The 12,515-nt window shown below is 43.0% G+C and overlaps 1 protein-coding gene across 1 annotated transcript in view; it reads left to right on the top strand.

The window, feature by feature from the left end:
- The window catches only part of DENND3 (DENN domain containing 3), a 178,484-nt gene extending 173,201 nt beyond the window's left edge, over positions 1-5,283 (top strand). The window contains exon 23 of the mRNA XM_033934187.1: positions 2,070-5,283. Within this exon, the coding sequence (XP_033790078.1) occupies positions 2,070-2,267 (198 nt within the window). The 3' untranslated portion in view covers positions 2,268-5,283. The remainder of the gene's footprint in view (positions 1-2,069) is intronic.
- The last annotated feature ends 7,232 nt before the right edge of the window (positions 5,284-12,515 follow it).

Genomic DNA, 12,515 nt, shown 5'->3' with positions numbered 1-12,515 from the left:
AGACTGATGGAGAACTTCTGATGAGTTCTGCCACCTTGGTTTAAGGAGCTTTCTTTTATATGATTCTGACAGCTGTGGCCCATGTTGGTGCATGTTACATTTCACACTTTCATTGGTTAATCATATTCCATATCTCATTTATTAATCTATGGATTGGTTAACATAATTGAGTGATACTGTGTCACGCCTTTTTTCATCTACTTCTCCCTTACTTCCTCGTAAATGTCCTATTAGTATATCAAGAACCTCCCTCGAGCACCTGGGCCTAATGGATTTTCAGCTCTGTGGTCAACTCTCTTGCATTCTCATATCCCTTGTTTCCTGCACAGCATTCGTCCTTCTTGTGAAACTTCCATAAGCTTTTCCTGCCTCTATAGGGCTAAAATCTCTTTTTCACTAGAATTGTTTTTCTCTCCAGCTGTGCCTTCTGTTTGATCTTGCTTTCAAGAAGGCACAAGTGTCTTTCAGAGCTGACAGTTTTTAGTCAGAGTGTCCATTTTGCTCTTTTAGCAACCATTTTAGGTCTTAGCTATATTGGCCTGTTTCTGCTATATTGGGGAAATTCCCAGGGGTCTTCACCTGATCTTACAGGACTTTTCATCCCTTCCTCAATAGTGATGGAGGGAGAGATGTGGCATTGTGCTGGAGAGAAAGAGAAATGGGCATGAGGCTGGTGGGCAGTGGTGAAAAATGCTGCACATGATCCAGGAGATGAGAGAGAAGAAATGTTGGATGTGGCAGTAGAGGGGGTGGGAGAGATGCCTGGATCTCTCAAGTCAGATGGACAGTGAGAGAGAGGGAGACATATTGCCAATAGGAGTGGAGGAGAGAGGAAGAAAAGTTGGACTCATGGAGGGACACAGAGAGAGAGAGATGTTGGTTTGGGAAGGGAATAGGGTCTGGAGGAGAGGAAGCGTGCAGAAAGCAGAAAGAAAGAAATATTGGAAATGCAACCAGAGACTCGTGAAATCACCAGACAACAAAGGTAGGAAAAATAATTTTATTTTCAATTTAGTGATCAAAATGTGTCAGTTTTGTGGATTAATATCTGCTGTCTATATTTTGATCTATATTTGTCTATTTTCTATAGTTGTTACTGATTGCATATTTTAAAGTCATCTGCCTTGACCTCTTTGAAAACCCACCAGATTATAAATGATAATTAACATTTTCTGTGGTGCAGAGTGCTTTTGGTTTTTTTAATTTTGTAGTTACCATTATGTATTAATAAGATTATATTGGGTGTATATGAAAAATGGATGGAAGAAATTGCGTTACAGTTAGTACTATTATTATGGGGGTGAGGCCGGGTGGAACTTGTGTGGGTCTGAGGCGGAGCTTGGGCAGGGGTACTCCGTTGGTATTTGTTAGGCTTAGGGGGTATTTGGCTTGAAGAAGTTTAGAAACACTGTCTTAGAGAGAAGTAGAGATGATGGTTACTGTGTATGGGCAGACTGGATGGGCCATTTGGCCTTTATCTGTCAGCATGTTTCTATGTACTCACTTCTGGTCCACTCATATTCCTTCAGGCTTGATCTTTCAGCACGTCTTTCTTTTTCTACTGATAAAAAGGGTGAGAAAGTGGCACCAACTCTGATCCTGGTAGAACCACTAGAGGTCTGTGCAGGTCCTTAAAAAGCAGAGCCTTATGGTCCCCACATAAAATTTAGAGCAATCTGGAGCACTAACTTGGTAACTGCATCCAGAGACCACCCTCTCACACTTTTCAAAGTAAAATCTAGAGCAGGTGCCAGATTTCCCTTTACAGTTCAAGGGGAGGGGTGGTATTTGAGAAAGATTAAGTGAAAAATTGTCTCTTGGTTTTGCTAAGTCTAAAAAAAAATGAGTTTTATATTGATTTACATCTATTCTTGCCTTGTTCTCTCAGCCAGAACAGATCACAGATAAAAAAACATAATGTACTTATTTTTTTAATAAAATGCTGGATAGATCCTTAGCCCCAGGACTAGAACAAAATGACTTGGAAAAAAAATAGCTGTTATTTACAGTTTACTTATATTTTGATATATCATTTATATGCAGATGATCTGGTCATTCTTCTTTTTCAGGTGTGGATTGGCAGCAGAGGAATATCACAAGGCAAATTGAAAGGGAAAATCTATGTGGTACATGCTGAGAAAAAGAGTGTAGAAAAAGAGTTGGTAGCTCATGCAGACATTGTGAAGTCATTGTGTTCTGCAGAGGACAGATATGTTCTTAGTGGATCTGGAAGAGAAGATGGAAAGATTGCTATTTGGAAAGTGTAATAGGCCTAATTGTTGTCATTTTAATTTTCCATTGTTTCTATGTATGAAGAAGAGACCTGTGAGTTTTTGAAAAGCTCACATATGCCACCATCATTAAAATAATTATATGGGTTAAAGAAAAGGTAATGAAACTACTTTGTTTACCATGATAAAGTAAAAAGTATGCTTGTATGTTTTCGTTGATTACTGCCTAAGAAAAAAGTACTCAAGCTTTTTAAGGTAAAACTACATTCATACTACCTTCCCTGACTCAGCCTAAGTGGGAATGTCTCATTTTCTCATGTAAAAATGAACATATTAGGAGTAATATTCTATAAAGGAAAGTAGATACCTACTAGTGTAACCAAGTATAGGTGCTTAGTTACAAGCACATACACCAGCCATAGAGCTGAGGGGTAGGTGTAGACACTTCTGTTCTGGTGATATAATATAGAATACAGTTATGTGTACATAAGTTTGACCCAGACACTGCCTTTGTGTATGCCCACCTATAAAGTATGCACTTTCATAGATATGTATATAGTTCCAGAATAGCCTATTGGCATATATTAAATACCTTCAATTATTCAGTGTACCACACTATCTCTCCCAATATTCATAGGCTGTTGCCAAATTGAAAAATATATACTATGGAATTCAAGTGTCTGCTAGTATCACCTTCAAAACTAATCTCAGTGAATTAGCATATTACAGACTATCATCGGTCCAATTGTCTATTAGTTAAATTTCTAACAAACTTTTCTAAGGAGTTTTTTTGTTATAATTTTATAAGATTTTTCTTTTTGATTTTGTAACAGCCTATGAATATTGGGAGAGATACTATTGGCATATATGCCAGTATTCTGAAGATTGATGCATATAAATGTAAGCGCCTACATCTCAGTTGTGAAACGGTGCACCTTCTTTTACCTATATACAGGATGGACAATAGTCAAAAGTCCATTTCTGCAGTTCAAACTGTTTCTGTATGGACAGAGCTTTGATTATTTCATACCCATACAAAAATTCAAGTTTTCCTCTTGACAAGCAGAATGAATCAGCCACACAGGTAGTAACCTCATCCAACAGCTACTTAGGGCTCCTTTTACTAAGTTGTGGTAGTGTTTTTAGCATGCGCTTCAGATTAGCACGCACTAACCCCCACACTACGCGGAAAAACTAACGCCAGCTCATTGGAGGCATTAGCGTGTAGCGCGCGGTAAAACCGCTAGTGCAGCTTAGTAAAAGGACCCCTTAGTAGCTTTTTAGAGCTCCTATATTTTTTGAGCATGTGCAGACAATCCCTCATGTGCCATCCCTGTACATCAAGGGTCTCAGTCCCTCCTTGAGGGCCGCAATCCGGTCGAGTTTTCATGATTTCCCCAATGAATATGCATGAAATCTATGTGCATGCACTGCTTTCAGTGCATATTCATTGGGGAAATCCTGAAAACCTGACTGGATTGCGCCCTCAAGGAGGGACTTTGAGATCCCTGCTGTACATATACCTGTTTTTTTTTCTGCTCAGCTGACCAAGTGTAAAAATAGTTCTGTCTCCTCCATACTATACATTTCACCTAATTTTTTCACAACTTTGTCATAACATTTTTTCTTTTCACAAACAAAATATTTGATTTAGCTTCTTTTGTCTTCATTAGGTTTGTGACAAAGCCAGGATTCAGAATTTACCTAGCCTGTGATAATATTATACAATACAATCTTTATTTATATACCGCCAATACCTCATGGAAGTTCACAGCAGTTTACAAAAAAATTAATTATCTAATACAACATTATGAACAGGTTATCTTAAAGTTATATCTTTTTTAAGTACAAATTCTTCAAACAGATAGATCTTTAGATTTTTTTGGGAACTCTTAAAGTTAATTTGGTGATTAATTCTACTAGATAGAGTTTTCCACAGTTTGGCTACTTGCAAATCCTGGTGTATTTTATATTTTTAATATCAGGAAAAAGAAAGGTATGGTTTTGCCTTAAATTCAAAGTTTACTTTTTGGAGAATTAAAAAGTTGAGGTATGTAATCTGGAGTGTCCCCAAACCGAGTATTGAATAATATACAAAATAATTTATAATGGATCCTAGCTTCCACTGGTAGCCAGTGCAGCTCTAGTAGATAAGGTGTGATCCTATCACTCTTTTTCGGATTGAAAATTAGTTTTATAACCGTATTTTGAAGGGTTTGAATTTTTTTAATTATTGATTTAGGAAAGTCTAAAAATGTAACATTGCAATAGTCCACTAAGGACATGAATAATAATTGCACCAGTAAACGGAACTGATGATCAAATTACTTTCTTAACCTTCTGAGTTTTCAAAAAGACCAAAAGATTTTTTGATTAATATGTTGACATGTGGTAACAAAGAGAGATTGGTATCAAAGTGTAATCCCAGAATTCTGATTAATGAGACCAGAGTATAATATTATTTATTGATAACACTTTGACTTCAATTCCCATCGTTGGATGATTTATTAAGCATAAATTCATTTTATCTTTATTTAATTTTAATTGATAGACCGTCATCCAGTTCTTTATCAAATTCATACAATTGCTTACTTTAGATTTGATATGATCTAGGGAACAAGAGAAGAGGATAAGAACCATGATATTGTCTTCATATGTAAAAGAAATAAATTTAGATTTTTCCAATGTATAACCTAATGAGTGCAGAAAAATATTGATAAGAGTTTCTCCTGTGGGCATAAATGTGCCGTCTCTGTGAGGGCCACATGTACGATGAAAGAAACTGCTACAACTATAGTAGGGCGTCTCCAATGGCTTAAAGGAGCTAAAGACACATATTGGCAGAGTTATTAGTAACAGCTACTGTGAAGGGAAGGATGATGACCCCTCCCCCCCCACTCCATAGGGGCCACTAGTTGAAAAGAAAGGAGTAAATAGACAGATAGACAAGGGTGACTAGGTTGATATTGTATATCTGGATTTTCAGAAGATGTTCGACAAGGTTCCACATGAACGACTACTTCGGAAAATTGTGAGCCATGGAATCGAGGGTGAAATACTCACGTGGATTAAAAACTGGCTGAAGCATAGGAAACAGAAAGTGGGGTGAATGGACAATACTCGGACTAGAAGAGCATCACCAGTGGGGTACCGCAGGGCTTGGACCTGTGCTCTTCAACATCTTTATAAACAAACTGGACATAGGTACGACAAGTGATTAAATTTGTGGACGATACAAAGTTATTCAGAGTAGTGAAGACACAGGGGGATTGCGAAGATCTGCAACGTGACATAATCAGGCTCGAGGAATGGGCATCGACATGGCAGATGAGGTTCAATGTGGATAAGTGTAAAGTGATGCATGTCGGTAACAAAAATCTCATGCACGAATACAGGATGTCCGGGGCGGTACTTGGAGAGACCTCCCAGGAAAGAGACTCGGGAGTTCTGATTGACAAGTCGATGAAGCTGTCCGCGCAATGTGCTGTGGCGGCAAAAAGGGTGAACAGAATGCTAGGAATGATAAAGGGTATCACGAACAGATCGGAGAAGGTTATCATGCCGTTGTACCGGGCCATGGTGCGCCCCCACCTGGAGTACTGTGTCCAGCAATGGTCGCCATACATGAAGAAAGACACGGTACTACTCGAAAGGGTCCAGAGAAGAGCGACTAAGATGGTTAAGGGGCTGGAGGAGTTGTCGTACAGTGAAAGATTAGAAAACCTGGGTCTCTTCTCCCTCAAACAGAGGAGATTGAGAGGAGACATGATTGAAACATTCAAAGTACTGAAGGGAATAGACTTAGTAGATAAGGACCGGTTGTTCACCCTCTCCTAGGTAGGGAGAACGAGAGGGCACTCTTTAAAATTGAAAGGGGATAGATTCCTTACCAACATTAGGAAGTTCTTCTTCACCCAGAGAGTGATAGAGAACTGGAACGCTCTTCCGGAGTTTGTCATAGGGGAATGCACTCTCCAGGGATTCAAGACTAAGTTAGACAAGTTCCTGCAGAACCGGAACATAAGCAGGTAGGGCTAGTCTCAGGGCGCTGGTCTTTGATCTAAGGGCCGCCGTGTGAGTGGACTGCTGGGCACAATGGACCACTGGTCTGACCTAGCAGCGGCAATTCTTATGTTCTTAAAACATCTATCCCTAGTGGGAGAGACAGATCCCCTGGACCCAGTAGCTTCCAAAGTTCAATTATCTGTACAAGGGAATGCCATTAAATAAAATACTAAAAAAATGCCCTGTACCCTCAAACTGCAGATCTACAAATACAGTAGTGCCATACAGCAGATGATGGTGTTGACTAAAAGCATCATGAAAAAGGTTTGATCGTATTTTGCTAATAAATAGGCACAGAACATCAGCACTAAGAATCAAATGCAGAATATTAACACCAAGACTAAGAAATAGTGTATTGACACAAGAATCTAGATGCAGAATGACAGTGAAAAGATGAGGCTGTTTTTCATAATTTTGCATGTTTTTGATGCCAGAGGAGGACATTCTCAGAAAGTTGAACCTCAAATTGAATTTGGAACATTGTAGCAATAATATATTGCACTATAGTATACTGGAGAGATTATATTTGATTTATTATTTATTGTGTGATTTTGCACATTATTTGCACTATTCACTGTGGGTCCGGGATGTTACACGCTTGAATAACCCATTTGGGTTTATACAGCTCTCAACTCGACATTACAGACTTGTCCTGACAATTGAGTTGTGTAAACTGAGGACCTATTACAAATTTAAATTTATATTAATGTTTAAATTTATTTGGTGGATCATTATATCTTTTGTGATCTCCCAGTATACTCAGCAATTTAGGAGGAATTTTCTATTAGTGAGCATCAGCAGCAAAGCATGGAAAAAGGGGAATGAAGGGTTTCAGACAAAGGATCACTTTACAGGTCATGGACCTGATGGGCCGCCGCTTGAGCGGGCTGCTGGGCGCGATGGACCTTTGGTCTGACCCAGCGGAGGCAACTTCTTATGTTCTTATGACACAGATGTGTAGTATTGGTGCCACAAAATAGGCACAAAGAAGTCGAATGTCTTAGCAGATATAAGTACAGTGTTTCAGCTTTTGGACATCAATGCCAAGCAATATGCAGGGCCGGATTAATCAATAGGCACACTGGACACGTGCCTAGGGCCCGAAACGATGAGGGGGGCCCGTTGAAAGAGGATGACTCACCTTGCTGGCAACGGCCCGCCCCTCCCGGCAGTAACCGCAACGGGCCCCCCTCCCGGCAGCAACCGCAGTTGGCCCCCCTCCCGGCAGCAACCGCAATGGGCCCCCCTCCCAGCAGCAACCGCAATGGGCCCTACTCCCGGCAGCAACCGCAATACAGCCGGATCTGTTACTGGAAGGTCCCGCAATAACTGCTTCTGCCGGTCCATCCCCCTACGATGTCACTTACTTGCTCCGGAAGAAGTGACATCAGAGGGGGATGGACCGTGAGAAGCAGTCATCGTGGGACCTTCCAGTAACAGATCTGGCTGTATTGCGGTTGCTGCCAGGAGGGGGGCCCATTACGGTTGCTGCTGGGAGGGGGGCCCATTGCGGTTGCTGCCGTTGCTCTTGCGGGGAGGGGGGGGAGGTGTTGCCATCAGCTGTTATAAAGCTGCTTTCGGGCAAAGAAGCTCAGAGGGCAGAGCCAGCAGCAATGTTTGGAGGGGGAGAAAGGAGCATGGAAGGGTGGTGGAGGAAGAGAAAGGGGGCAGGGTGGTATGGAAGGATGGTGGAGGAAGAGAAAGGGGGCAGGGTGGTATGGAAGGGTTATGAGAAGGATGGTATGGAAGAGTGGTGGAGGAAGAGAAAGGGGGCAGGGTGGTAAGGAAGGGTGGTGGGAAGGATGGTGGGGCAGCATGGTATGGAAGGGTGGTGGAGGGAGAGAAAGGGGGCAGATGCTGATGGAATTGTGTGCAGGGAAAGAGAAGGATACTGGATGGAATTGGGTTGGAGGGAAAGAAAGGGGGCTGATGCTGGGTGTCAGGGTTCAGGGGATTGTTGGGGTCGGCAGCAGGAAGGAGTGGACCTCACTCCTTTCCATTGGATATGGGGGGGATGTGTCAGAGGAGTTAGGCAGGAGGGCGTGAACATCCCTCCTGCCGATCATGAAGGTGGGGAGGAGTAGAAGGAACAGGGGAGTGCAGGTGTATATGTGTGAAGTTTTTGCTCTTTATTCCTAGATAATTTTTGAGATAGTGGTGATTAACAGTATCTAGGTATCTTGTTTGTATATGGTAGGAACGATTCTCACTAGAGGTCTGCACGGGAACGGGGATCGCGGGGATCCCGCGGGTCCCGCGGGGATCCCGCGGGTTCCCCCCCTGGCCCACGGGACTCCCACGGGGACGCCCCCTGGCCCACGGGACTCCCACGGGGATGCCCCCCTGACCCACGGGACTCCCACGGGGACGCCCCCTTGCCCACGGGACTCCCACGGGGATGAAAACAACCTACCTAAATTCTGGCGATGCAAGTCTGGCGATGCAAGTCTGGCGTCGGGTCGGGAAATAGCCATGTTGAGCAGTGAGCTCAGCACGTACACAGATGAAAGCCTTGCTTGCTGATTGGTCCGGCGGCCCCGCCCCACCGTGCCGCCGGACCAATCAGCAAGCAAGGCTTTCATCTGTGTACGTGCTGAGCTCACTGCTCAACATGGCTATTTCCCGACGCGGGCATTAGGCTGTTTTTTGTCATTTCGGGTGGGGGATGGCAGCGGCAGCGGCAGCAGCAGCCTGAAAAAGAAATCATCCTGGCCGGGTTCGGTGTCATGCTCCGGAGCTTCTACAGCCTTCCTATCTCCCTCTCCCTTCTACCTGCGGCTCTCTTCGGCAACAACGATCGACACAAGCTTCTGGCGTCGGGGCCTACCCTCTGCGAGTCCCGCTTGTTTCAACTTCCTTTTTCCACAAAGGTGGGACTCGTAGAGGGAAGGCCTCGATGTCGGCAGCTTGTCTTGATCACCGCTGCTGACGAGTTGCTTAAGAGAGCCGCGGAGCAGGGGGGTGTTGCCAGGTGCAGGTAGAAGGGAGAGGGCCAGATGCAGGACTCGTGGGTGAGGGAGGAGAAGAGAGAGGGGAGAGAAACAAAAGGAAATATTTCATACTGGGCTGGGCCGGAGTGGAGGGAGGGTGGAAAGATTCTGGCTACAGGGTGCATTAACAATGGAAAAGGGGGGAAAGCTGAAAATGGAGATAGTGACACAAAGAAGAGAAAGGGTAAGCAGGACCTTCTGAATAAGGATAGAGATACAGAGGGGACATGAAGAGGAGGTGAAATAGAGACATAGAAGTAATGCTGAAAAAGTGTGTGTGGGGGGGGGGGAGATAAAGACATTGAAAGGGCAAATGGTGAATATGGGGTAAAGACAAGGACAGAGACAAATGAAGATTCTGAAAAAGTGGTGAGATACGGATATAGGTGAGATGGACACAAAGAAGGGTGATGCTGGAAAATAGGTGGAATGGTAATTCTGACAGACACAGAAGGGAAATGCTGGATCAAGGAGAGATGGGGCTCAGGCTGGATGGAATGAGGAGAAATGCCTTGTTGGCCCGGAACTTCCTCTCCTACGTCAGAATTGACGTCAGGGAGCGGAATGCTGGTCAGCGCGACGCTTCTGCAGGGAAAGCTTGGGACAGCGGTGGCTTGGGGACTATTCCCCGATGGCGGTGGCAGCAAACCGAGTGGCTTGGGGGAGGGCACGGAGAAAGAAAGAAAGGGGGCAGACAGAGAGACAGAAAGAAGGGGGAACAGGGAGACAGAAAGAAAAAGTTGGGGGAGAGAATGAGGTCTGGAGGAGAAGAAACATACAGGAGGCTGAAAGAAAGGAAGAAAGATTGGATGCACAGTCAGAAGAAGAAAGTGCAACCAGAGACTCATGAAATCACCAAACAGCAAAGATAGGAAAAATGATTTTATTTTCAATTTAGTGATCAAAATGTGTCTGTTTTGAGAATTTATATCTGCTGTCTATATTTTGCACTATGGCTCCCTTTTACTAAACCGCAATATTGTTTTTTAGCGCAGGGAGCCTATGAGCATTGAGAGCAGCGCGAGGCATTCAGCGTAACTCCCTGTGCTAAAACCTACTATTGTGGTTTAGTAAAAAGGGAGGGGGTGTATTTGTCTATTTTTGTATTTTGTTACCGAGGTGACATTGCATAGAGTCATCTGCCTTGGGAAATGTATATGGCAGATATCTTTGTTTTGTGTTCAAAAGAAAAGGAAATGCATTTCTGGTTTTATTTCTACAGTGTTGAAGTACTTGTTGGCCCTTGCTGTGACTGGTGGGGATCCCCAAGCACCGCCAGCAGAGGACCTCCTCTAGAGATGGTCAGAACTCCCCTCCACCAAGCGCAGCAGTTGCTGGCAGCATCCATGAGCCACTGAGGTGCCAGCATCTGTGACTCAGGGACGCTACTGCTGCCTGCCAAGCTTGGCAAAAGGGACCCCAGGCCAACTGCAAAGGAAGTCCTCAGCTGACAGTTTGTGGGTTCTCATCAGCTGAGTATTTATATTTTATATTTACATTAGAGGTTCTGGTAGAAACCCATTTACAAAGTATGTATTCTTCCCAATTAATATTTCCAAATTAATAGTCTCTTTGCTTATTTGTAAATGGGTCTCTACCAGAGCCTTTAATTCAGTAGCATAATTAAATAAAATAACTATTTCTGAAGTTTATAGGGAAGGATGGTGACGGAGGGGATTCCTCGCGGGGACGGGTGGGGACGGAGGGGATTCCTCGCGGGGACGGGTGGGGACGGAGGGGATTCCTCGCGGGGACGGGTGGGGACGGAGGGATTCCTCACGGGGACGGGTGGGGACGGAGGGATTCCTCACGGGGACGGGTGGGGATGGGTGGGATTTTGGCGGGGACGGGTGGGGACGGGTGGGATTTCTGTCCCCGCGCAACTCTCTAATTCTCACTTGCTCCTGCCCATGCTCTCTTTGTGCTGAAAATGGCTGCCAAGACTCCCAGCAGCAGTCTCAGCACCAAGAGAGTATAGGTAGGAGTGAATGAGAATCGCTACTGCCCCAACGTCCTGCTAGACCACCATGGAAGTATAGTAGGCCTGAGGATCCTGCTGCTTGGTCTGGGAAGTAGGCAGGTCACTCTTCAGGGGGGAAGTGAGGGACTATATACAGTGCAGGTACAAGATCCATCCCAAAAACCAAAATATGCCTGGTCCCAAGGATTTCAGATAAAGGATCTTACCCGTAATCACAGTCTCCAGAGGTGGGTAGGAGGTTGCCGTCATTGCTTAAAGATGGTACCTAAGGGTTAGTTCGGGGTCTCTGATTGCATAATACTGATTTAGATAACCTGTTTAAATAGGTTTTATTTTTTCTTATGAGCTTTCCTGAAAACAGTAGATATGATTCCATTTTATATTAATGTTATAGAAGTTATGCACTATTCTTTAAAAGCCATAATTAAAAGATGCTTGGTATGGATACCTTTATATATTTTTCTTGTCTTTTACTGCTACTATTTATAATTTCTATAGCACTGAAAGGTGTACACATCGCTGTACATTTAACATACAATAGACGGTCCCTGCTTTTCCCTCTCTTCAGATGACAAATTGAAATGGGACGGATTTATTATAATTTTCTCACATTCAAAAAAATGAATTGTTACAGTATGGAAACGAGACAATGTAAAAAGATATAGCACTAATACAGCTATATGTATTGCTTATTTTCTATCAAAGAAACTTTGTACATAGGTATTGTATTTTTGAGAACTGAAAACACTTTTGTAAAATATGTACAAAATATTCTGTGGTGATTAAAATTTTATATGATTTGCATATAGCTTGTCTAGAGTTTTCTTATTTGTTTGTGGTATTTTTATTTAGGTATTGCCATTTTCAATTATACAGTCCATAAGGAAAAGAGAAAATAAAGAACTAGTCTACAAATAGGAGTATGAAGCCAAAAAAGGAAATAAGTCAAACTAAGGAAATATAAATTAAAAAGTAACATAGTAAATGATGGCAGATAAAGACCTGCCCTGTAATCACATTTTCATGATTAAATGAAAATGTCTTTTTTTCTTTGTTATTTCTAGGCCATAGACCTTAGAAGTCTACCCGGTACTGATCTTAGTTTCCAGCTACTGGAGTTGCCATTGAAGCTCACTCCAGCCTATCCAAACCATCTCATTTGTGGATTCAGACTGTGAAAGCCTATTCATGTTCTAATTATTTATTATTTATTTATTTTTAGTATGTACAGTATATTTCACTTATAGC

Source organism: Geotrypetes seraphini, chromosome 2 (genome assembly GCF_902459505.1).
Source record: "Geotrypetes seraphini chromosome 2, aGeoSer1.1, whole genome shotgun sequence".
NCBI lineage: Eukaryota > Metazoa > Chordata > Amphibia > Gymnophiona > Dermophiidae > Geotrypetes > Geotrypetes seraphini.
Note: the sequence above shows the minus strand (reverse complement) of the source record. Positions and strands in the feature narration are given on the sequence as shown.